Source organism: Pygocentrus nattereri, chromosome 1 (assembly GCF_015220715.1).
Source record: "Pygocentrus nattereri isolate fPygNat1 chromosome 1, fPygNat1.pri, whole genome shotgun sequence".
Lineage (NCBI taxonomy): Eukaryota > Metazoa > Chordata > Actinopteri > Characiformes > Serrasalmidae > Pygocentrus > Pygocentrus nattereri.
In genome coordinates this window covers 38,750,137-38,777,185 of record NC_051211.1, presented here as the reverse complement: position 1 = coordinate 38,777,185, position 27,049 = coordinate 38,750,137, and the positions used below count along the sequence as shown (strand labels likewise).

General features: G+C 38.7%; 1 protein-coding gene across 2 annotated transcripts in view; it reads right to left on the bottom strand.

Annotated features, from left to right (window-relative positions):
* LOC108425349 (rho GTPase-activating protein 8) overlaps positions 1 to 13,884 on the bottom strand; it is a 38,524-nt gene extending 24,640 nt beyond the window's left edge. For both annotated transcript variants that reach the window (XM_017693934.2, XM_017693935.2), the window contains exons 1-9: positions 13,822 to 13,884; positions 11,590 to 11,680; positions 7,725 to 7,865; positions 5,338 to 5,425; positions 4,657 to 4,788; positions 4,225 to 4,311; positions 2,423 to 2,521; positions 545 to 655; positions 213 to 286 (exon numbers count right to left, since the gene is read on the bottom strand). In XM_017693934.2, coding sequence (XP_017549423.1) covers positions 213 to 286; positions 545 to 655; positions 2,423 to 2,521; positions 4,225 to 4,311; positions 4,657 to 4,788; positions 5,338 to 5,425; positions 7,725 to 7,865; positions 11,590 to 11,629 — 772 coding nt within the window. In that variant the 5' untranslated portion in view covers positions 11,630 to 11,680; positions 13,822 to 13,884. The remainder of the gene's footprint in view (positions 1 to 212; positions 287 to 544; positions 656 to 2,422; positions 2,522 to 4,224; positions 4,312 to 4,656; positions 4,789 to 5,337; positions 5,426 to 7,724; positions 7,866 to 11,589; positions 11,681 to 13,821) is intronic.
* Positions 13,885 to 27,049: the final 13,165 nt, after the last annotated feature.

Below are 27,049 nucleotides of genomic sequence, written 5' to 3'. Positions count from 1 at the left end.
CTGAACTGAGCCATGGTAAACAAAGGCAGAACAATGGCTTAAGTGTAAATAAACATTGTGCTTGCCTTTGTTGCCAATTTCTTGTAATAAATAAATAAGGCTGGATATTGTTTATGTGAAAGCAAATCAGCAAATTACCAGCCTCATAAACATATCAGTTCAAATCACTAATATTTCTGTTGACCGTGACAAGATGCTAAAAATTCTGCTACCTTTTCGTTTGAGGTATGACACAGTTTGACACATCACAGGGGGAATCAATTCACCATTGTTTTTCTCCCGAATGCTGAAACAGATATATTTAAAACCATAGTCAACTCACTGTAACAACCAAGAATAATGTCACATATAATAAACAAGTACAACAGATTCAGTTTGCTAAAGCACAGGCAGATTAATGTGCAACAACTGATCATGAAAAGAAACACATTAAAAAACATAACAGACTTTAATAATTCAATGAACATGAACAGAAGGTCATTATTACTTGATATCTATGAGATCTCAATAATGCTGGAAATGAATCATTAATCAGTCCACTCACTATTGTAAGCTCACTCCAAACTGCTGTGTGGGCAGAGGGGGTCGTGGGGGTGGGATCTTCACTGGAGGGGGCGGTCCTCCTTTCTGAGCGGCCCGGAGCTCTTCGTCATGCCTGATCAGAGACAGTTACCATGGATACTGAACCTCATAGCCTTAATATCTGGCTAAGCATTAACTTAAACCTGCAAGGACACAGGGTGAAATCGTGTCTTTCGACTTTGACTTTTAAGCTAAAAAAAAAAAAAAAAGAAAAAAAAAGGCTTCCATGATTGAAATGAAGTAGCAGCTTTCCAGGCAGATACTGGTATTTTTTTATATCATCATATCACAAAATTTAATGTAAATCATTAAACACTTTCAAAAACCTAAACTGAGTGTTTTAGTGATCTATATGGCTTAAAACAGAAGTTCAACTGTTTTATAATCATTTGAATAACAATGATTAGGATAGTCAAAGCAAGATAAATGTGCAGTGTAGTTTTCAATCCAAATATAAGCATTTTTCAACTGCAAATCATTGCATGTTATTAAAAGCAGGGCTGAATGATGAATCCTTTTTATATTGATATCACAATTTGAAATTTAATTAAATGTAATTTTCAAGTTGGCAGAGCTGAAATTTTAATGACATGCCACATTATTCAATATTGTCTTGACAAGTGTGAAAGTTTAACCTGATAACACTAGGGCTGTACAATAAATCATATCACTTAGATATGAGTTTCTGCAATAAACACATTATTAGAGCGATGATAACAACAAAGATCAAATAACCTCACAGACACAGCACCAGAGAGCCTAATGAATGCTTCTCTGCGATGAAATTGAACCCTGCTCTCACATGTAAGAGATGAATAATTTGACCATCAGAGTAAACAGCCAACTGTAGAACATGCTCATCCTACTCCATCCACTGAAGCGGAAATTTCAATTTGCATTAGGCAAATTGACAAACATACAGAATTTTTTTTTTTTTTTTTTTAAAGAATTTTCCCATTCCTATGCCAGTGGTCTACACTACACCACATGGTGTAATTGCACACCTGTACTTACAAATAAAAGAAATCCACTTTGCATAAAGACACCTGCCAAAGTTTTGCCAAGATCTACAGGCAACGCAAAATTCAGCCCGCCTTGTAACTCTTTATGCAGTGAAAACATTAATTACACACTGTAGCCCATCTGTTTCTCCACATACTTTGTCAGCCACCTTTCACCTTGTTCTTCAATGCCCTGGACAACAACAAAGCAGGTTTTGTTTGGGTAGTAGATCAATCTCAGCACTGCAGCGGTGAGGGCAGCTTCCTGTGACCACTGACAAATGACTAGAGAATGACCCACCCAAACTATGCAGCAACAGATCATCTCTGTCTCTACGTCTACCAGGTGGACCAACAAGGTAGGTGTGTTTAATAGAGTGGACATTGAGTGGACAAACTCCAGGTGAGTGTAAAAACTCCAGGCACACATCTGTGTCTGATCCAATCATACCAGCGGAACACACACTAACACACCACCACCGTGTTAGTGTCACTGCAGTGCTAAGAGCGATCCAGTACCCAAAGATTATCTGTTCTGTGGTGGTCATGATGATTGAACAACAAAGTAAAAGGTGCCTAACTAAGTATGCACCTATATGGTAAGTGGAGCTGATAAAACGGACAGTGAGTGCCGTTACAAGGAGGTGTACTTACACACAGCAAACAATATACAAGACATAATACAATATACAACATTTCGTATAGGAGAATTATAGAAAATTACTCAGTAATTTCATCTATGCACTTTCACACCAATACTGTGAGTCTCTGGAATCTAACACCAAAATCCAGATGATAAATAAAGAGAGCAAAAATATTAAGAATGTATAAACTCCAACCTTAACACAGCTGGTGGGATGATGAGCTGATCATAGTTGAGGTGTTCCCTTAGCTCTGCCAGATAGTTCACATAGGTTAGCTTCTTGCCAAACTTGTGGCTGGGTGGAAGAAAATACAGATATGTAAATGCAAGGCAACAACTACTTATACACTGAGAACCAAGCTCAATTATTACACAACTGTCTAATCACAATTATTTTCCACGTTAGCTTTAACTATTCTATATTTACATAGCAACAAACAGAATTTAATGGGGTGCGTTTTTATTAGTAGGGTTAGGGAAAATTCATGTTATAATAGGAAACAGAAAATAGCTTTATTGTGATGTGTTTCAGGTCTTTAAAAAAAGCCTCAAACGTTCAAACTCCTCAGGTGCTACAACACGTTCAAAGGGCAGCAGTGAGTAAGGTTATTTGAGCTCATGCTGTTTCTGTTGTCAGTTGGAAGCTACTAAGTATTGGCAGCTTGGAAGTGAGATTCCAAATCACATTGGCCACTTCGGGCTGTACATTAAAGTTGACATACATTGAACAAAAAGGCGTTTAATTTAATAATAACAATTATTTATATGCCATTGACTTTGCAGGTAAAATTTCATGATCATGACAGGCGAGTGTAAACAAATTCAACAATTTGCATTGGCCACTTGGGCCCCTGAGTCAGTGAATCTTGCAGCCAAAATTCTGAATTTATTGCCTTAATATTAGAAACACACACTATACACACGTACATATTGTATTTACAGTGTTTATGAATGCCATTTTATTTATTAAAAGCTTTACAATAATAATAACATTGCCATTGTGGTGACTGTAGTGTTCCCGCCCCGTCTATCTGGTCCGCCCTTAGGTCATCTGATGTAATTCATGTCTTTAGGTACTGTTTAGCTACTGTAGAGGTTGCCTCTTGACATTATGTCAATTTTTTAAAATGCTGTTTTATGTTTAGAAAAAGGCCCATATCTTGAAAAACTGAATTTTAATCACCATTTTGAAACAAAAAGAGTCCTATATAGTATGTAAAACAAAACTTTTAACATGTAAAATTTCCAAATATTTTATTCCCCTAGTCCAAACAGTCTACAACAAAACTAAGCAGCATAAAACAGCTCCTACAGAATTCACAGTTTTCATGTCACAAAAACAAAACCAAAAAGATTTACATATATCCTATTATTCATCCTACAGCAGTTTAGCTCCACCCTTTGGTGAACACTGAAGTTATAAAGAGTGTTTCAGTCTGAAGGAGCCACAATACAAATCAAAACAAAACACTGGTCTTTTACATATATCCATCTTAAAGGCACTGATAGAAAAACAGTCTGTTTGATTCCAAGAGATGAAGAGAAGTTGGAAAATTGTGTCAAAATGATCAAAATAACAACAAAAACTATAAAAGCTTTATAGGTGAACCTCAGGGAAGAAAGAAAAGAAAAATATGTTCTATGGGCCTTTTAGGACCTTATGTAATAGCAAACCTTAGCCAAAAGAACAGCATCTGTAATGTCAGATTAGCTTAGTAGTGGGGACAACCATGGTCACCAAACCCTCCCATTAGTTATTACAGTGGATACAGTTAATAAAACCTGACAAAAAAACTGATGTAACTGGTTTTGTATCCAACCAAATAGGTTTATTAAAAGGGAAAAATAATGCTAAAAAATCTTCAAAGGCTCACAGCCTCAGCATTTTAACTGACCAAAGTGTGAAAAGCTGTAGCCAAGAGCACTAAGCAATAGTCAGTGTCTATCCTTGGTGACAGGCCTATCACAGAAAGATAAATAAGAAAGATCTGTGTTTACCTTATAAGGGGTTTGAATATGTTCCATATAATCCGAATAAAGTTTGTAGGGTGGACAACGTAGAGGGCTTTAAGATTCTTCTTGTATCTGTCATAGAAAGACACAAAACTAAAAATTAGGCATAACATAAAAAATTCAGCAATGCAAATAACTGAAACCAAGATTTGAACAGGGAAGTACCAAATGAGGTCCCTTCTAGCCAAGTGCTACCGAAGAGAGCAGCTTCACAGTTCATTTCAAGCTCCGAAATTTACTCTAGAGTAATTTGCCTCATTAGGAGAACTAAATTATTAAGCTGGGGCTCAGATATGCTGTCTGAAGTTGGCCGACTTTTATAGAAAAAAATGGTACATTGCAAGAGAGACGCTAGAGCACTGGGGATGAGTTAGTCATAGTAAAAGGAGGGTTGAAGGATGTGTATGAGTGACATACTTTCTGTCAAATTCCCGATAGGCCTCTCGAAGCCAGCGTAAAGACGGTTTGTTGCTGCTGCGTAAACCGTAGTGAAAGTAGACCACTGTGTAATCACTTTCAACATACTGGTCCAATGTGTACTTCAGATACCTGAGAGACAAAGAAGCAACCTAAATTGAACTGAAAACATCATGCATCACATGGGTTCTTAAAGGGGAATTCCACCAAATGTCAGCATAATTCAGGCACTGAGATTGTAAAATAAAGTAATTCAGAGTGCTACAAACTGTAGAGAACTAATTTGTGATAATGAAGCCTTTACAATGTTGACGATATGAACTTAGGGTTGCAAAGTCTACAACACAAATTTAACCATTTTTAGTTTTAAGACAAAGCTTTCTCTCAGACCTCCTGTAAAACAATGTCTCAATTCTTTGGCAGTGTCCATAAACATTTCATGTAATAACATCTGGTGATCTAACTCTTAGTGGCAATCATCACTTGGACCGTCTCGTTCCCTTCACCACTACTATGAACAATTCTGACTTGGTGAATTTCTCTAGAACAGCACACATCACACCAAAACACTATGAATGACTGTTTACATATTAATTATGAAATCAATTATTAATAAAAACCAAAAATGTCAGAATTTCCATTTCATCTGAATAGCAAAGTTAAGAAAACTATTATACTCACTCTAGAAGTCTATGGTGATTGAGCTGATGTGAAGGGGGCATGCAGCAGCTGCTGAAAATAATCAGCTTTCTGCCATACTTGTCATCCCCTAAAAACCAAAAAGACAGAGAGAATTTCCTTGTAAGCTCTGCAGGCTCTCTCACTGAAGGCTTAACTACAGCAGATGACTTCGCCAAAATTAGAAGATATTTGTAATAGTTAAACCAGCCACATACTGAGTAGAAATCAAATACTTACTAAGAGGAAGCTGAGAAATCAATTAAACATTTCAGTTAAACATTAACATTTCTCAACATATGATTGGGTTTCCACACATGACACCACAAATGATACAGCATGTCATAACTGCAGCGTTCTTGGTGCTACATCACAAGCTAACTTAGTAGCAGATGCTTATGGAAGAAATCCAGAGATACAACACAAAGGAAAAGAAATATAATGGTGCTGAGGGTGCATAAAAAAAGCTTTAGATAATTTTCTTGTAAATTAACAAAACATTGTCCTTTATTTTCAACAAGCATGTGCATTTTCTGCTTTAGTATTTTCTTGCAACTGGGCCAGTCATCTTTGTCACAAAGTGATCTCATTGTTAGCTTTGAAATTTTACAATTGAGTTTGTAGAGGGACTTTGTAGAGGTTTTGCACTACTAAACATGCAATTAAGTTACATTGTTGTATGCAAGTGGCATTGACACTGCATTATTACAACTCCAAATGTGCCAGAAGACATTTGTGTGTATCAGAAGACATTTATGTTTGCATTAATAAAGTTAATGAACCAACGCTTCCTGAGACCTGCTTCTTCAAGGGTGTGTTCACTTTTGGTAGGTTTGGTTTAATTAGAGCAAACTGTGGTGCGACTGCACCTTTAATGCAGTTGGTCCAAGTCAAACTCACCACCAAATAAGTGGGCAAAGATCCCTGAGGAGGTCGGCCTCAGCCCTAAGTCAGTCAGCTCTGGTGCCAACAATTTGAAGTATGAATGCAAAACAGACCACAGATGTCTTTACAGATGAAAGAAAAACAAATTGTTATCGCTTCTCTAAATACCTTCTTTGGTTCTTGCAACAGATGCATTTTTGATGCTGACACATGGGTGTAAACTTCGCTAATAATGAAAACTAAACGACAACACTGTGGTGGCAATTCAGTAATAAAGAACAACATGCAAGCATCGCAGTGTATTACCCTATAGCTCTCTTCTCTTTACCATCTTCCCTGATGGTAAAATAATTACCATATATCTAAGTGTAATATTACTTAATGATTTTTAAACAATAAAGATATTCTGCACAGATGGCATGTAGCACTTGCAGCGATTCTCTGCATTAGTTTGCTTGGAAACCAAAACATTGTCAAACTGACATTTTGGCACCCTTCTTCTGGACAAGCTCATCCATTTCACTCTCTACCGGAGGGGAGATCTCATATATTATGTACGAACCATGTTACATAATTAACCATAGGTCCACATCTGGGCATTGCCATGTTTAGATCATGTGACAACCAGTGAGCAAACTTGCCATAGAAGAAAATGATTTGCGTGCTCATTGGTTAAAGCTGCTTCATCATAGATTATTCAATGCATTAGCTGAAAAGAGAGCTGCGTCTTGCTGAATACTAAATGGAAAAAAGCGATTATGGACGATCATCACAACTCTTTACAAGCAGAAAGGACAGGGAAGAGTGTAGCATGTAATATGAGGCTGTGCTCTTTACATATATATATATATATATATATAAAAATAAACGCACTACACAGTGATCTATGCACCCAAACTATTGTTAACCTTAACTATACAGTGATATAAATGTTTGGCAATACTACCAATTACCAAGTCCAAGGTTATGCGGGTGCTTTTATTGTCTTCAATAGCTCTGAATTGTTCCAATGCAGAAGCTCCGTGACAGAAGCAAGCAGTTATACTGTGAGCAGAGGTAATGGTCTGGAAAAATTAGCCGTATCAACATGAGCTGGTATAATGGACAGTCACGATTAGCATCCATTGTGTTTCATACCACTCCTAATGGTCAGCAGGAAAAAAACAGAACTCCAGTCTCTTCCACCTTTGCTTCAAATTTCAAAAAGTTTCTTCACTCAGTGAAACTTCTTTAAAAACAAACAAACAAACTAAACAAACATTGCTGATGCAATTCAGTCAGTGAGCTATCACTGTATTGTCCAAGGCTGACTAAACCAGAAAAGCCTGTTTCACCTGACCATTACTGGGAAAGGAAACAATGACATTTAACAAATTCCTGCCTGTGAGCAGAAACGATGGGGTTACTGATAGGCAGAGGAAACGCTTTCATTTCTAATATGCATGCGCATATGTGAATGCTGAGTGGGCAGAATGTGAATAAACATAAGTAAGTGAGATTGTTACCTGTAACTTGGAGAATCCCATGTCGTGCAACATCATAATAGGGATGTGACATGTCTTGACAAGCATTGCCACTGGATGGCGCTAGAGGGTACCCTCTGGAACTCCCCTGCTCCTCCTCCTCTTCTTCTTCCTTCTGCAGCTCTTTAATGATAAGAAAAAAAGGAAGAAAGCATGTCAGCCCTTCAGAGCTATCTTGTAATACCAGAATTTAATCACTTGTTAGAGATATTTTTAGGTCTGCCTGGTTAAACATAAATCAATTTGTGTAGCATTCTTTTCAAATGTGTTTGAAGGCAATGTCACTTTCCGATTCACTTACCAAAATACTACTCTGCCTCATGTTTTCATGACTTTATGAACTAACTTATCTTTGGGCCTTCACTAGAATTTCAAATTAGTGCAGTACTAGGCTTACTGATTCCAATGAAGCTGCTTCTATTTCAAAGAACCAACATTTATAATTCATTATTCTAATGTTTTTCCGTTTCTTCTGAACTTACCACTTAGATTATGACAAAATAACTCATCATCAGGGTTGGAAGAAGCACAAAGAAACTGTGGCTAAGTGAAAGTATAGGCACTCTATGAAAAGTGTATACTTTTTTTTAATTAATTAGTTTTAAATTAATGTAAACCTACTTGTTTTTAAACATATTTAAATTTACCCTGGGCACAACCTGATCTTGTACTATGCATCACAGATTAGTGAGACCACCCGTTTTTAATCATGTGCTCATGTGCAGTGCAGGAATATGGCATACCTATAATATTATACTCCAAGACATTTTTACAATACATATGATAAATTTATAAAAATACTCTTTAAAAACTATGAGTATCAATAGGAGAGAGAATAGGGAGAAAACAGCAGATCGTGATACCTAAAGATTTTTTTTTTTTTGCACACACGTTATGTGTATCACAATATTGACAAATACAAAATGTGCTATTAGTGTCACATTTAGCTCAAAAACTATGAACACAATAATTGTTATTCAGCAAACTGTGCAGCAAGTCCAACTAAACAGGTCTACTTATGGTCTCTTTGTAATGAAGAATGCAGTTGGTCAGAGCTCTTTAAGTACACATGACATCCGCAATATACAGAGGAACGCATTGTATCATATGATAAAATATCATATTGCCCACTCCTAAGTATAATAGTCTGTATTCAGTGTTTCACATACTGTGCTACACTAAAGCCAAACAGGACTAGTTATCCTTTCTTTGTAATGGGCATGTTGTAAACAAGTTTCAGTTTAACCAGATATTTTTTATATGTGCTGATCAGTTTTGCTTTAACCAGATCCTGCACCGCTTTCTCTCTGATCATGTGATACAGGGCCTCCTCTGAGCAGGGTTTGCAAACAATCACAACAAGCACAGATGCCTCGTAACAGAATGACTAGCAGGTAAAGAACTTTTTCTCCCTCAATGAGGTGAAATCTAACATCCCACCCGGCTTGGAGAAGGAAAACGAATGCTCTCAAAAGTACATCTCACAAATCTATGCTCATATGCAGTCACAAACTGCGTGTTCATAAGTAAAGTAAAAAAAGTTCGAAGGATCCGATTTTATTTATTTACCAGCTCTGCAGACTGTTACGGGCTAATAAGTGAAGCTAGAGAGTTTTAGAGTTTAGACTTTAAGCATTTACTGAGGGATTTAATGTAAAGCTGAAGCACACAAAGTATTTAAAAAAAAAAGAAAAAAAAAAGACAATAACAACTTAAAACGTCGATTTATATTTTCACAGGATAATCGTCACCATTTTAAACTAAAATATACAGAGCGAGTTATTTTTCAGACATTGCCCAGACCTACTAACTACTCCAACTGATTTCAAATTTGTGCTACTTACATCAGCACTAAAAGAATAAGCCTCTAACTCAAGCCCTGTGTTTTTGTCCTTCTCTGCAGTTAACCGGACGTTTTTGTTTGCTAACTCTTGCAGATACTGAAATACCAAATTCAGCTGAAGTGGACGGATGATTTTTTACTAGATCACCCACTTCTGAAAAAGGACAAAACCCACAGAATTTGCTTAAGAGTCATGATATATATTTAGATATTTTCCGCTTAGGCTGCTCTCCAGTCATATGACCCAGTATTTCAGTAAAACGTTCAGAGAATGTTTATGTTTAGAGATGCCAACAGGCTTGAGGGGTGGACAGAATGACTCAAAGCTGAAGGAATGCAGTTGCCTCCCTGTCTGTTTAATTAACAATGTGCTGTTATCTCCTCCACCAATGCAATTATGAGCGTAGACGGACGGTCAGCCTTATCTGAAGAGTGACCTGTCCTTCTCGCTAGAGTGGACTGGCTAAAAATAGCTGGGCATGGAGCTGAATGTATAATCCAGCATGTGGTTTAGAAGAACTGGGACAGCTTTCGGTTTGATTCTGATCGCGTGGTTTACTTCCTTCCGTAGCACCGGTTCAACAGCTGACTCAGGAAGGAATGAGGCCCACAGCAGGCATCTTGCACTGCTAATCCTTTTCCAGACAGATTAGTGAGGTCATAGCTGAATCATGAGCACACATCATAGACGTTTTGGGGAAAGAAAGGGGATTTTTTCACTTTAAATTGGCAGTGTTCAGAGGAAAAACGTGCATATGGAAAAACCAAGCAGCTTTGGAACATTGTGCATAACCACAGGGAGCCACCGCAAATATTTAAAAAAAAAAAAAAAAAAAAATTAATTTTTTAATTTTTGTCATAGAGAAATTCAGCTCAGCCCCAGAGTTACTAATATGGACATGTCAACTACAGAAAGACACATGACTACTCTGAGTACCAGCAAGAAGTAATGAATGCATATCCAGTTAGCTGCAGAGTAGGAAAATACCGAAACAATACCGAAGCTGAAATGAATGGATGGATGTAGAGATTTCACTAGGCCTGTAACAATTGCGGCATAATCACCTGAGCGCAATTATTTGAACTGATTTGTAAGCTTTCACAACTGTTTGCCTGTGTTGCAACAAACAGAATGTAAAGTGGATGCGTTTTCATCTGTTGGGTTGAGTCAAATGTAAATGGAGGCACATGCTGGATCTTATGAAGCTCAAAACTTCTGACTAATGCTGTAACACCTTTAGAGGGCAGCAGTGAGTAATGTTTGTTTAATGTTTGTTTTGAGCTCATGTTTCCGTCTTGAGTTGGGAGACTCCAAGTATCAACAGCTAGCAAACAAGACAGCTAATCAGCCAATATGGTCACTTGTATAGTTCTATCCAATGAACAAAAAAGACAACTACGCTATTAACTGCAACTGTTTGTATGGCATATAATCATGACCTAACATGTTATGATCGTGACAGGCCTAGATTTCACTTCACCACACAAAAAGCCAGGTGGATATGCACCCACGACACACTGATCAGATTATAATCAGATCACTCAGATCTCATTCGGAGGTGGTCAAACACAGAAACACATCTGCTGAGTGCTGATGAGCAAATGAGAACAAAAAACAAGAAAACAAGATGGAGAGTCCAAAATAAAGTAACTGTTAACCTCAAACCCCAAACCCTGAGCCTTCCAGCGCTCCCAGCCAATGAGAGCATCCAAGCCAACACTGTCAACTCGCCCCATAAAGGGTGAGAAAGCAAACTAAAGTGGAACAGAAACGATGTGTGTTGACGGGCAAGGTTTAACAGCAACACAGAGTGTTTTTAAGTCTTTTAAAAACATTTCAATGAATAAACAATCATGGATATTATGCAATCTTAGAAAGTCTTTACATAGTTTGTTATTATTAAGCTATGTCTACCTAAACTCATCGCTTGCATTAATTGAGTAATTCAAAGTAATTTTAGTGGCAGCCTTACAATAAAAAGAAATAAGAGAACACAGACTCACCTATTTCTGCCAACTGCTCCAAATCGTGTGTTGAGATCATGGCTGAACAGAGTGGGTGATTTTTCAGCTAAGCTCAGTTAGACTGTACATTCTGCAATGAGAAACAAAGCTTTTTACCCCTGCATCAAGGTCTGATTATAATTTGACCAAATAACAGCAGCAGGAAAACAGGACATAGTCCAGTATCTTAATTTTTCTTCTCAATGTTATAAACGTGTACATATTTTGGTGAAAACAAATAGCTTGGAGTCACTTGTCATATCAATAACTTTTTTTAATATACATTTTTAAAAAACATTTTTAAATATGTTGTACAGTGCAGCTCAAAATGCTGTACCAGAGGGTAATTTAAGATGCTTTATGTACTATTTCAAACTTTTGAAGTGTCAAGAAGCTATTAAATAAGAAAAATATATACTTTAATAATCTGCAGTAATTCCTAGATAATTTATATGATCATCACATTTCAAGTATGAGGCACTCTGGATGTTAATTTTAGTATAATCCTTATTCTCAACATTGCACAGCATCCTCAGTTACTGTGCCTCTAACGCTACAAAATATCCATGACCTCAGTTCTGAATTCTCTATGCGGCACCTCATTCAGAAAGAAGTCTGGGTATATTGACTGTATGGAGCAGGGCGTCAGCGGCACATACTGGCACATACATTTCCTTTAATGCAATCATTTTATAAATGTACTTGCAACCAAAAAGGTCAGTATTATTGAATATAAATAGTGATTCCATACTTTTGAACTGTGGTGTATTTTTTCCCAATTATTAAACAGCAAACGTGCATATGAAAAGGTTTGATGACTGAAAGGAGCTGATTTCAGCACTACATCATCTGCTTCAGTGAGATAACACCATCTTCTCAAGTAGGAACACTGAGGAACATGCTGACTACTAAAAACAGGCTCTTTGCTGCCTAACAGGCCTAGTAAAGAACCAAATCAGACCATGGCTGCATAATAATATGCTTATAAGATCATGAATAGGGTGACTTCACGGTTCTCAGTTAGCTGCCTGGCTTGGAAATTACCCAATACCACCCGCGTCTCGTGGGCTTGTTTTGCTGTGAAAACACATGACATGGCTGTGTGAATTGTTACTGATGAAAATTAAATGTGACTTAAATGTGACTGTAGATACACTGCACCAACCAGTGCCAGTCTAATGTGTGTGTGTGTGTTATATATATATATATATATATATATATATATATATATATATATATATGAATGAATAAAATACACATTATACACATGTGTACACACACACACACGTGTGTAATCGTGATCTCAACACTGATCAAAACGTTGAATATGATTTTTGCCATAACTGAGCACCCTACTAGGAACATACCACACGGTCACATCCCTGTTGAGGTGGGCGACATGGCAAAATATAATATGACGATACACAAGATACCAGAATAATGACTTTTTCTGACATCTGGTAAGTTAGAACAGACAACGTAGCACCACATTTCACACACTGTGCTGCACTAGAACCAATTAAACGAGACTAACACGACTCTGACTCAAACACAGCTGGTGTTTTTAGTCATGTAGTTAGTTAGTTAACCTACTGGCGATATCCACGATATAAGCACACTGTAACATACTGCAGCGCAGTATACTGAACTGCTCAGCCCTACATCCCAGACACATTTCTGACTAGTCTGACCAAGACAGACACTTGTATTTCTCTGCCGTGCTGGATTACAGGGTTGTAAAGTGTAACCGTCGTCCTGTCTGCCATCATTAAGCGAGAACTGAGTTTTTATGTGGGGCTGAACGGGAAGCAGTTAAATTAAAGTAACTTCATCGACCGCTACGCAGCTGGTTTATGCTATTCAAATGCATGCGTGGCAAAACACCCAAGCACTTTACGAAATAAACATAGTGAACATAAGCCAGTCAAAGGTTTTCCTCACGATATGACTAAATAAACCTCCAGTAACTTTAAAGAGCAGTTAAACAAAGGAAACAGGAGCCAGTCAGTCTGTCAGTCACTCCGCTCCTCCTGAGGACAGAAGCAGCAGCAGCTAGCAAACAAACGTCCTGCTGCTCCGACAGCACCTGAGAAACTCCGGCCACAAGCCTTCAGTTTTTCAGCTACAGCCCAACTGAACTCTTCGCAAACTTCACAACACGTCTAGTCCCTAAACAGACACCTGTAAGACGGCGCACTGACAGAAAGTGGAGGTAAAATGTAGTTTTCTTACCATTCACGTCTGATGAGGCGCTAACATTTACTACGAAAACCTCAAACTTCCTATCGGTTAGCGCGCATGCGCAGTAGCGCTTTAGTGTTTGTAGTTTGAACTGAATCTGAGAATTAAAAATTATAGATTGAGTGGGAAAAAGATGGGAAAGAAGACTTACCACCTTACTTCGAGACTAAGCCACTGTACTGACGAATAAACTGCCTTACTTCTGAAAAGCTAAACTGGGTGTGTTGTGAAAATCACCCGTTTCCTTTCAGCCCACAGCTGATAAGAGGGGTGGTCGTCTAATGAAGGCCTGTGGTGGAGCTGTAGTCTGATTAGGTGCTTGCTTCAACCAGTACACATACTGAGAATTACGTAGCCTATTCAAATCTAGGCTATTACTCAGTACTCTCAGTAAAACTGGTATGATCTTTCATCCTCATAATCTCGTAATGAGTAAGATGCTTTTGCATAATAAGGCCTATAGGCCTATAGTGTGTATAGTGTACAGTGGCCAAAGTAGGGATGTAGCAGTACATTGATTCTGAAGGTGGTCATTCTGTCACACATACTACATTTTCAAACGTTCTCTCTTATTAAAGAGTGAAAATGTAAACTGTGTCATTCAAGGTGGTGATAGGAACCAGACATCTTGAGAGTTTAAAGCCTCTAAAAAGTACCCTCACGTGAGGGTTATTATATGAAATGGTTATGAATATGTTGCCTGATGCCTGAGACAGTAAGAGATATTGAGACAGTACAAAGATAAGATTTTGTCCTAAAATGGATTTTATATATGCGCATTAATGGTGGTACATGCCTGGCATTGTAAGGAAATGTAGTCCCTAGTAAAAACCTATTTTTCAGATTTAGAACTATTTGAACATTATCTTCATACAAAACTCACATGTAGATTCTCCAATATTTTATTTAAAAAGTTTTCATTATTTTTTATAAATAATTCAAAACAGGCCATTTTTAGTTTCTATATTTGGACTGTGTGGGCTGGGGATTGAACAATGCCTTCTGAAAGTTTAACAGTGTTTACATACTGCGTCAAACTCTTTTGTTTTAAAAAACTGAGGGGAATTAGTTTTCCATGATATGGGGCCACTGAAGCAGAGGGATGTGAGAATAGTCCTTGTTCGGGAGGACTATGGTCAGAGGAAAGAAGCTGTGGAGGTGGTGGTATGGTCAGAGTCTCTCCTGAGATGGAAACCACTGGAAGAGAGAGTGACCGGGGTGTGAGGGATCAGCCATGATTTTTCTAGCGTTCTTCCTCATCCTAAATGAAAAAAGATCTTTGAGTGCAGAGACCTGACTGCCTATGATTTTCTCTGCACATTGCACAGTTTGCTGCAGCTTACGCTTGGTGTGTGATGCAGAGCTGAACGAGATGATGATAGAGGATGTGTTGATGGATTGTATTAAAGGAGCAATATGGATTCCATTAAGGCCAGTCTCTGCTCTGCTGACTGTGGAGCTGTGTATCTCCAGTGGAGGCAGCTGGAGCAGACAGTTTTTGGGATGTTTCACCTCAGGTTATCAGATCCACATCATCACACCAGCCACCTACCTCCTCCCATTGTGGGGTTGTTTGAAATGAGACCAACCGCAGTAACTTCATATGCAAATGTCACAAGTTTAACAGAGTCGCTTTAAGAAGGAGACGTGATGGAGGAAACGGCCAACAGAATACTCCATGGTCAACTTTAAAGGGTCCATATCATGCAAAAGCATTTTTTTCTTATTTTTTTGTAGTACAAGAATCTGATATAGTGTGCATATACTGTTAAAGTTTCAAAACATACCATTCAGTGTCTGGGAAACCATGAGTCTGAGCATTCATGTGGACATCAATTTGACATGCACCACCTACCTAAACATTGCTGTGGACCAGGTACTCCCCTAAATGGCACTGGTATTCCCTGAAGAAGTGGCCTCTTTAGCAAGATAATGCACCCTGCTACAGTGGACATTAGAGGTGGGAATCTCTAGACACCTCATGATTCGGTTCGATTACGATTCAGAGGACTGCGATGCGATTATAAAACGATTATCAATCTTTTTTTCTATAGTGTCATTGTCAGTGTCACTGTGTCAGGACTTGATACTTTCAAAGCAATGTATTTGTAACAATCCATAATGAATTTACTTCCAGTATCTTTTATTAATAAATCATATGGAGGTGATTTGGCAAGTGAACTAGAAGGCTTTCATTCAGTGCTATTGCTTGGAGCACATGAGACGCTGCTGGCACTCATCTAGATCCAATATCTTTGAAACAGGACGTGTGAAACACAGCGTGAATGCCCTGTTTCACAATGACTGAAAACGGGCATGTAGACTGTAGGTCACATAGTAACGATGCGTTATTAGCATTTCTAAGCAGCGCAGTTTGTTTCCTGGCAAGTTAGCTTAAATCTGCAATGAGAGACTGTCAAACACAAAAAAAGTTGCGAAGATGAAGTCACTTCTCTTTCGAATTTTCCTGTTCCACCTTAAATGGTGCTGCATTTACATTCGGTGCCTCAGTCATAATTTAAGGTGGAATGGAAACATTCGACCAAGAAGCTGGAGAATGAGAAGCGACTTCAGCCTCGTAAAAAAGCTGAATGTTGAAAGACATTTTACAAGAAATTTGTCAACTTTAGAGGAAATAAATCTACTTTAGAGGACGTACTTTTCTGGCAAAGATGGGGGAAAGCTGCTACAGCTAAAACTTGAAGCAGAGTCCACGTTTTCCTTTATATTTTTAACCTAACTTATAATAGGACATTTGCACTCACTGAGACATACTGGACATAAATGTTGTGGCTGCCAAGGTGGTTTGATTTTTTTGTGAAAGGACAAAATGGCTCTTCTTAACATTTGGGTTGTGAATCCTGACCTAACCTGGCTTTAATGCAGAGGGTGCCGGTCGGAATTTTCACTCTTTCATGTATGTTTTTGTTATGTGCACCTCACTTACGCTGCATTTACCCACTTCCAAGTTCTGCCTTTTGCATTCCATCAACACACACACACACATTTTCTAAGCCGCTTCTCCCTCAGGGTCACGGGTGTTCCATCGACATTACATTATAAATTCAATATTTTAAAAAATCGATTTTTGACATTTGTGAATCGATTCAGAATCGTTCAAGTCGGCATCGCGATCCGTCTAAGAGTTGAACTTTTCCTGCACCCCTACTGGACATACTGTTCAAAAATGATTGAAGAACATGACAGAGAGTTCAAGTTGTTGACCTGGCCTACACGTTCTCTTGCCACTCAGTCAATTTTACAATGAAAAAATTTTTAAATGATTTGTTTTTAATTGAAGCACTTTACTTGAGATGAGCATCTATAAGTGAAAAACTACGAAACACTCTACGAAACACTCTACGAAACACTCTACTAAACACTCTACTTCCCCTCCGCATGAAAGACACAGCTTACAACCTCACATCACAGTGTTTGTGGGTGACATTTCAGGATAGATTTGTACAGTAATCCTATCCAGCATTCGCTGTTGAGAATCTGCCTGATACTGATACCCGTCAATACCGAAATGCCATACTATTGGTCGTATATATCTGAACAGGATTAGGAAGTAACAGAATTCAGTGTTTTGTAACTGCAATATTCAGAACATAGTTACCTTTAAGGTTTGTAGGACAATACTTTTAAAATACCTAACCACTAAATTCAAAAATATATACCATTTTTTGAAAGAAATCCGATCAGTGCTTCTTTATTAGTTATTTTAAAAGCAGTGCATGGTGTGTAAAGATGTATGCTAAAGAGGAACTCAAAAAACGGCTTCTTTACAAACACTGAAGTTCCTGCTAAAGCCTGAGAAGACTGATAAATCAATGTGATGAGCAGGTTATTAATCTTAGTGTTACTGAGCTCTTTTGAGGGATGATGGAACTGAACAGTTTCCTCAGTGGTGGATGATGAGGTTCATGAGAGTTAAGCTTACCATCTGTGTTGTACTAGACTTGCCATTAACATACATGTCATTAACTGAAGATTGCATAGCTCGCCTCTTTATAGTCAAATTTTCAAGATATTGTTATTGGGATAATGGGAGCAGGCAATGAGAGCAAAAATAAGAGAATTTTTCATGAAGAGGCCTGCCAACTCGTAACACCAAGAAATAGTGTGAATTACATAAAAAATACAACAGCACAGTTCTTCCCATCTGCCCTTTCAGTATGTTTTCTAAATGTATTCTGAATATTGTCACTGTCCAAAGAAAAACTAGTATCTCCAAAATATTAACTTTACAGGGGAAAGCAAAAACACTCTTTCCTTTCAATGTAACTCAATGTAAAGAGATTTTATTCTGCATTTATTATTGTATTTTATTTTAGAGCAATTCTATTGGTCCATTCATCATGAAATTTTTCACGCAACATAAAGGACAGCTGGTGTAACTGAATATGTTACTGAATACATTCAGGACAGTGTGTTCAGTATTCAGCTATCACCACTTTTTCAAAGTATTCTGCCCAAAACTGTTCTTGAAATATATAATTTATATGAAATATCACCAAATGCATATTGGATGGTACTTTCGGCCTATCCTGATACCAGCCAATACACTGCCTTATGATATGTCAAAAAGGACTGAAATCATGTGGAAGCTTTTATGGGTAAAGATTATTACAGCCTATAAGTATCTAATTAATGACCTTTTGTTTTTATTCACCACCTTATTTACCTACCAAAGTGCTAGCAATTTAAACACATTAATAACTCATTAAACACAAAATAACTCAACATCAAACAGTAACAGATGATTTTTATATCATGACAAATCTTTTAAATCTCTTTCTTGAAATATGGAATTGAAAACGACTCTGCAAAAAGACACAAGTGATGAATAGTCCATTCGGTGTGTGAGTTAAGATATGCTTGTACAAGAAACAGAAAGCATAAACCTCTTTTTTTTCTCTGCCACCTCTGAGTTGACCCATCAGAAATGCAGCTTTAATTTGGCAGACAGACTCGATTCGCTCTCCTGTGTTCTGTTGGAGGCCTTGGCAACAGCAGCTAATTGGCCACAGGTGTCAATCAAAATCTTTGCATCTTTGCTCTCATGGTTCGTCTGTAACCTTTAGCCCCTTTAAATGCCAGCTCTAGGTCCAGCTAGACCCGCTAATGATGGGCAACAAAAAACAATTACAGGATGGAGAGAAACAGACTCCAGCTTTTTACAGCTCAGACATGGTTATGACAGACAGACATCAATTTGCTTGTGTCAAAAAAGACCCAGCAAATGAACACGAGAATGGAAGAAAAAAACCCTACAGCTGAAGGACACCTTTCAATTCAGTTCATAATTGCGCACAAATGATGTGGAAAATAGCTTTTGCGTGTATCATTTTCTTTGTAATTATGTTTATGCCAGTACTTGAATGCACAAAGTGACTAAAGGAGTTTTGAATAGAGCTTTGAAATGTTATCATTGCCGGATCAGGCAGCTTTAAGCTAATCTCAGTATCAGCCCAGTAACATAGTGATGTTGACAAGTTTAATAAACCTTCTCTGGTGGAGGGGCCGCATCCCCATCCCAAAGTCTATGGAAAGCCTGACACCTGGTGGCTGAGTAAAAAACTACCCCCTCCCCCGCCCCCACCCTTTGTTCTGTGGGGGTGAAAACAGTTCAGACGTTCGAGTGCATAACGTGTGGTGGTGCCACACTGAGCATAAGGCCTAATGAAATGAAATCTTCATTAGTGTCTTCATGCTTGGTTCATGCCTGGAGATGATATATAGCTCCTGTATGAGATCCAGAATGTCAACATGCACAGAAAGAACTTAAAGGGAAATGCTAAATTTATGCGGAATGTAATCACTGAGAAGTAAACAAAGTAATTCAGCGTGCTTTGATGTGAAACGGTTCATTGTAGAGAAAATTAGTGACTCCCATTTCTTCCCAGTGGTGCTGATAGGAATCAGGGGATCAGGATGTTCACAACACAAGTGCAGCAAGTTTATTTACTATACAAAATAACTGGCAAAACTGCACATTTTTTAATGTTTATCATGATAAAATAGTGGTTAATCTGAAAGTTTGATCTCTTAAAATGATTATAAAACAACATCTCAGGCTTCAGACAGTGTATTCATATCCATTTCAGATGATACCTTTAGGTGTTGGAGGTTTTAGAGGTATTCTAACCACCTTAGATGTTCTTTGGAAAAATAAATCCAAAATTGAATATTAAAGCAATAAGCCATGAGGGGCCTTACATTACTGTGATTTTATCATGGGGAAGGGTGTTCTTAGGCATGACGTGGTTCCTGCAAGCAGCATTAAAGTCAAAGATAATTCCATTAACAGCACAAGGTTTTTTTCATGCTGTGGTGCAGTAATACAGAGTTCAGTTGTTGTGAGGCAGTCATAGGTGTGTGTATATCATGGATTTTACATCGGCTTCAGACTGGAATTATTTGTTTTATGACAGCTTTTTGGCATAAACCTCTTCAATTATACAGAATTAAGTGTGTATGTATGTACAGTATCTCACAAAAGTGAGTACAACCCTCACATTTCTGCAAATATTTTATTATATCTTTTCATGTGACAGCACTATAGACATGAAACTTGGATATAACAAAGTAGTCAGTGTACAGCTTGTATAGCAATATAGATTTACTGTCCTTTGAAAATAACTCAACACACAGCCATTAATGTCTAAATAGCTGGCAACACAAGTGAGTACACCTCACAGTGAACATTTCCAAATTGTGCTCAATTGCGCCCAATTGTGCCGTTGTCCCTCCTTGGTGTCATGTGACTCATTCAACATGGCACCTCATGGCAAAGAAGATTCTGAGGATGTTATAAATAGAATTGTTGCTCTCCACAAAGGTGATCTAGGTTATAAGAAGATTGCTAAACGCCCTGAAACTGAGCTATAGCACGGTGGCCAAGTTCATACAGCAGTTTTCCAGGACAGGTCCCACTCAGAACAGACCTCACCAGGGTCAACCAAAGAAATTGATTCCACGTGTTCAGTGTCATATCTAGAGCTTGGCTTCAAAAAATAGATGCGCAAGTGCTGCCAGCATTGCTGCAGAGGTTGAAGAAGAGGGAGGTCAGTCTGTCAGTGCTCAGACCACATGCCACACAATGCATCAACTCGGTCTGCATGGCTGTCGTCCCAGAACGAAGCTTCTTCTGTAGCTGACACCCAAGAAAGCCCCTAAACAGTTTGCTGAACACAAGCATTTGAACACAAGCATGGATTACTGGAACCATGTCCTGTGGTCTGGTAAGACCAAGATAAACTTGCTTGGCTTACATGTGTGGTGGTGCCCTGGTGAGGAGTACCAAGACAAGTGCTTGCATGTCAAGCATGGTGGTGAAAGCATCATGGTCTGGACCTGCATGAGCGCTGCCGGCACTGGGGAGCTGCGGCTCATTGAGGGAAACATGAATTCCAACATGTAGTGTGACATTCTGAAGCAGAGCATGATCCCCTCCCTTCGGCAACCGCATGGCAGTTTTCCAACATGATAATGACCCCACACACCTCCAAGATTTCAACTGCCTTGCTGAAGGTAAAGGTGATGGACTGGCCAAGTATGTCACCAGACCTAAATTCATTTCAGCACCTGTGGGGCATTCTCAAGTTGAAGGAGGAGTGCAAGGTGTCTAACATCCACCAGCTCTGTGATGTCATCATGGAGGAGTGGAAGAGGATTCCAGTAGCAACCTGTGCTACTCTGGTGAATTCCATGCCCAAGGGTTAAGGCAGTGCTAGATAATGGTGGTCACACAAAATATAAGATATTATAAATACATTACAAGATATAATAAAATATTTGCAGAAATGTGAGGGGTGTACTTACTTTTGCATTTGGTGATGAAGAATCCTTTTTGGTGACATATCACCAAAAAGGGTTCTTCTGTTGTTACAAGCTTGTACCAATAGAAAACCCTTATTTTAATGCTATAAAGAATCATTTTCAGAAAGGTTCTACATAGAACCATATACTACATATCAATCTGAAGAACCATTTCACTATGCAAAGAACTGTCTGAGCATGCAAATGGTTCTTTGAGCATTCGCTGTCTTATTGAAGGACCATCTTTTTAAGAATGTGTGTAGTTTGGGTTCATTAAACTGTGCAGACCCTATTATACCAAATCTATCAGCACAACTAATCAGAAGTTTTAGTCAACTGCCAATCAAAAAGGGCTGGTTCAACACCTACACTAAAACTTGGCTGGGTTGCTGGTGCTAATCCTTTCTTGGCTTTTGAACATTCTTCCGCTGCCTTGCAAAGGGCTGGGGGTGGGTGGACAGGAAAGACTGGGGAGACCATCAAGGGAAGCACACCTTCTAGAAAATACCTTTTGAGTCAAGCCTTGAGCTCCGTTCCAAGCCAAATAATTCAGAGATGAATTACTGTGCGAGCCAGCGCTATCAGGTTCTGAGTCCAGCAGCTGCTGCTCTAATGGCTTTGACTGCGTCGCAGTGGGCTGAAGATGAGCCCTGGAGCCAGGATTTTCTCTCAAACAATGTGATATAAGCATGAACAGAGCTGTTTGGAAGCAGTGCACTGTGAATGTACAAAGACATTTTTTTCTCAGAGTCACTGTTTAGTGTTTTGTCCTGCTTCAATTCTTCTTGTTGAAGTGGAAGATAGAACGGAAATAAAAGAAGCAAGAGAGTGAGACAGGAGATGGTGAACATGTAAGGAGAGGAATACAGCAGAAAAACAAGAGAAATGTGTCTCACATATCATTTCATCTCATATCATTTACACTGTCACTTAAATGTTTGGAATCAATCTTTACAATAATATAAAACAAGTTTAAATAAGACAACTGTATAAATGATTCTAATATGTTAGTCCATTATAATATGTACAACTACTTATGTTGCAAGCAGTTAGCAGGACTCTAGAAACCTGTAAATAAAAATTAAGATATTTTAGATGTGTCCAGAATGATAATGGAGCTGTAGATGACTGTGGCATGTCTTAGAAATCAGAATAAGAGTTTAGAATTCTAGAAGATTTATATATGTACATACATACATAGACATATTTAGTTTGAAGTTTTAAAATCTATATGGTATATGCTATAACTGTATTATATCTAAAATAACTGTAATATATCTAAAATTGTTAATATGACAAAATGATCCCAAACTTTTAAACAGTACTGTATATCCCACACCTATTAGAGCAGCACAGTGCTTTAGATGGACGCTTAGCAGCACAAGTGTTTTGGTCCCTAGCAGGCTTTGACAAGTGAAGTCCTAGTACACAGGAACAGGATGCCTCGAGGATCATCCATCCAGAGTGCGGAAGTCTTTGAGGTGCCTCAGGGAACACCACTAGGTCCCATGATGTTTTTGCCAGTGTACTTATATAGAAAGGCAGGTCCGAGCCGAGAATTCTGCTCTGTAGGTGTCCATATTTGGAGGTCAAAATGTCTGTAAATAGCACTTATCCTGTGGAGGATAACTAACAAATGCTCAAGGCCAATAGGATGACAATCTTGACTTCTATACCTCCAAATGGCACAAAAAACTTGCTATGATACAAATATGAAAGCCATTTCCTATCAGGGGTAAAAATAGGCTCATGATGCTTTTAGCCCTGATTCTCAGGTAACAGTATCATCTGTTAGCCTCCGCGCTCTGGGAACAGGAGAATATGTTTCAAATGCAAACCAGTCATTTTGTTCAGTCGCATCAAATAACCAGACAGGTTTAACAAGACAGGATCTCCAGCTGAGAACAACCAATCACTCTCTGTCCACTCGACTGTGCTGCTAAATTTGTGCTTTTTTGGAGCGAACAGGAGGAGCAAATTAAATGGCCTGGCAACTTTGAAAAACTTTAATCCTCTTTTTAATGAGCAGTGAAATAGGCCTGAGTCCATAGTTAAACAGACTCCACTAGAGTAGAGGTAGCACCACATTGTTGTCAACTTCACTTTCCGAAGAAGGAGGTGTAGGGCCACAAGGGGACCCCTGAAGAACAGCACAGAGGAAAGTGTGGGGGTCGTGGGGATAAAAAAAGAAGTTTCCAGAAGTTGTAATCTTGACCTGACAACTATATGGAACACCTTATATGGGTTTTTTGTACATGTCTAACACAATCAGTAGTCTGCCAGATCTTCTTTTGAGAGCATTCTGATATACTTTTAAGATTGTACATCAGCTTATGATGGTTATTCAACAGTCCTCTGGTAAAGACAATGCTTCTATATTGAACCATGAACACTAAGAAGCCTATCCCAGTGGTCATTGGGCGGAAGGCAGGATACACACCGGACAGGTCGCAAACATATTTGGGCACAGCTTCACTCATGCTCTGCTTCGCATGTTAATGCGCCTTGAAGTGTCTACCAAATGCATCCCCTCTGCAAAAAATGCAAAAGCATCTGAAGTGGCTGGGAGCCATGAACAGTTCCCACTCTCTCTGAGTAGTGTTTCCCACTCATGTCCAAGAAAAGTAACCCTCTCCCAGCTATGATGGGTTCTCTTCATCTGGATTACCTCAAAGCTTTCTGTAAAGTGATGTGATTGGGCAGCATGTTATTGTTCAGAAAGACCCAGTATGGGTGAATCATGTGACAGATCTTGGAACTGAATAATTAGAAGGCTAATCATACACAGCAGAGTGTATCAATCCATGCGCTTTTGCTTCTAGGCACCGTGAGAACCGTTTTGAGTGCTGGGTACACTGATCCTTTTGAGGCGGTAACATGGCTCACTATAAATACCAGTCCACAAATCTCACATGCAGAAAGCTTAGAAAGATGAATAAAGGTTCCAATGCCCTTTGAACATCGTATTCCCACAGTTCTCAGATGAGTTAGTGTATCTGTTAATTGCAATTAGTTGTCACGTTTAGTTTTTTTTTGGTTATCTAAGACCAGCTTTAAAGCCATAGCCTCTCAAAAAAAAAATCAGACTTGCACTTACCCGTTTTCCCATTACCTTAAATATCATTGACCAGTCAAGACCTGTTTCCTTATTTAGTTTTGCGGTGGAGCTATGAGACTAATGTAGCTATAAAAGTAATGGAAGCTTGTGTCACACCAATTAGCATAGTGTAAACACCCTAAATCTTCACATACTTGCCTGAAACTGTGTCAAGGGGTTAAGTAACCTTAAAGAGATTTACTTACATGGCTTCTGAGACTTACATAGGAAAAAAGGCAGCAGTGCATTAGTAGTAGCCTCCATCTAGAAGCCTGAATTTGAATACACACTTTTGTCCATTTTATAGATAACCGTATGCACCGAGTCAGAAACCATAAGCATGACTATTTGAGGCAGTTTGTGGCTCATATTGAGGTTATGAGCTTCCATTACATTTTATTTACATTACACATTTTAGCTCCAGTGCAAACCTAAAGAAGCTTTGGATTCCAAACATATCTTGGCTGCTCAACTGTACTTAGCGTAAGGAGAAAATTATGGAACGTCTGTTTTTTTCACGAAAAGGTGTGCATGGTTGATATACGTTACTGTGCAGAAGTCAGAGACCACCCCTCATTTATTCATGTTCCAGTCAAAACAGCCATGAAGTTTTACAACTTACTAATTTTTCCATCATCTGTGAAAAAAGCAAATGACATAGAAACCTCAAGAACTAAATATAATACCACATTACTCAGTATGCTTTGCTTCTATTACAGCTTAATTCTTTTCAGGAGCCTTGCTTTCATTTTCATTTTTTCACACCTCCCAAAGTTCAGTCTTAGAAGTTGGTTTCATTTTCTGCTTCTCATGATCCAAATAATCCCAAACACATTCAACGATGTTGAGGCCTGGACCCTGGAGTGGTCAGTCCATTGTTATTTGAGCGACAGCAGCTTCTGTCCTTTTCTCTGTAACAGTTTCCTGACAGCTACACATCCTTTCAGACCCATAGCACTGAGTTGTCTTCTCACAGTGGAAAGATGGACAGAAACACTTGTGGATTTTTCAGATCTGAAACAAGAGTGGAGCTTGATTTTCTCCCCTAACTCTCCCGGAGATAGCTTTATACTGTTTAGCTGACAGCTTTGGTGGTCTACCAGGTCCCGTAATGTTGTTAGGAGTCTCATTTTCTCTGAATCTTTTAATAATTGTGTTTGTGTTCACTCAAGAGTGTGTCAGTATCTCCTTAGCTTGCTGTAGTAAGCCTCACTGGGATTGTAGCACCAAATCCCTTGTTGAGAGTGATAAAGTCCTTGGCTTTGTTCTGAGAGGACTTGCCCACAAATGGCGAATGACATCTGCCTTAGGGTTGTTCAATATGGACCTAATATCACATTTATGCTGCTGTATGTTGCTGTTGCGCTACGCCTTATGTTGAACCACATGAATACCTTGATTCATCAGACACCCACAGAAACACTCATCTGGAGCTGTGATTGGTCAGGATACTCACAGTAAAATGATTTACTGGACAATAATGATTAACTGATGATATATTTTGTGGGCCTTTGGCCTTGACGCTAAAGGTGTTTTATATAATGCAATCCAGCTTTCAAGGACGAGAAGTGCTGTAGCCATTACAGCATTAGCTCCAAAAACTGAAATAATGCTATTAAATACCACAGGAAAAAACAAATGGAAATGCTTTCCCAATATGCTAAACTAATTTCTTTACAGTGAAACCACTTAGTGTACAAACCTCATTACCACACTTTCATACAAGCATGGAAATCGCTCAAGTCGTGCTGGTTTCCAAATACTATAAATAGATCTGGAGTATTAAGGGAGAAAGGCAGGGGGTTGGTAGTGGGGGCTGGAGGAAATTGGTACAGAACCAAAGCATGCTTCATTATTCCATGACACACATTGCATTGCCCAGGGCCATTTGGACTATATGGTGGGTGTGTTTATTTCTTTGTGAGCTGAAAGGAGCCAGCCCTCACTGAAGCAGTCTGCCTAGTGACACAATCAAGCACTGGCTAGACGTTTGGGAGAGAGGTGGAGAGAGGGTGTGCGAGTGTGTCTGTACATGTGTGTATTAGAGATGGATCTGCAATACATCATTACAGCCAGCAGATGTCAACGTTGCAGCAGACCGTCTCTCGGCTGGAATGGTGAAGCCATTGGGCATATACTAAAGCAAGTGCCCATTGACTTGTCTTATAAGTGAGCTTTGAATATGGATGAGTTTTTAAAAAGTTTTGATAGTCATGAAAGTATAAAAACATGTGAATCAGGCAATTCTTTGTTACACATACACACATTTTCAGGGGGAGATGGAGCCTATCCCAGCAG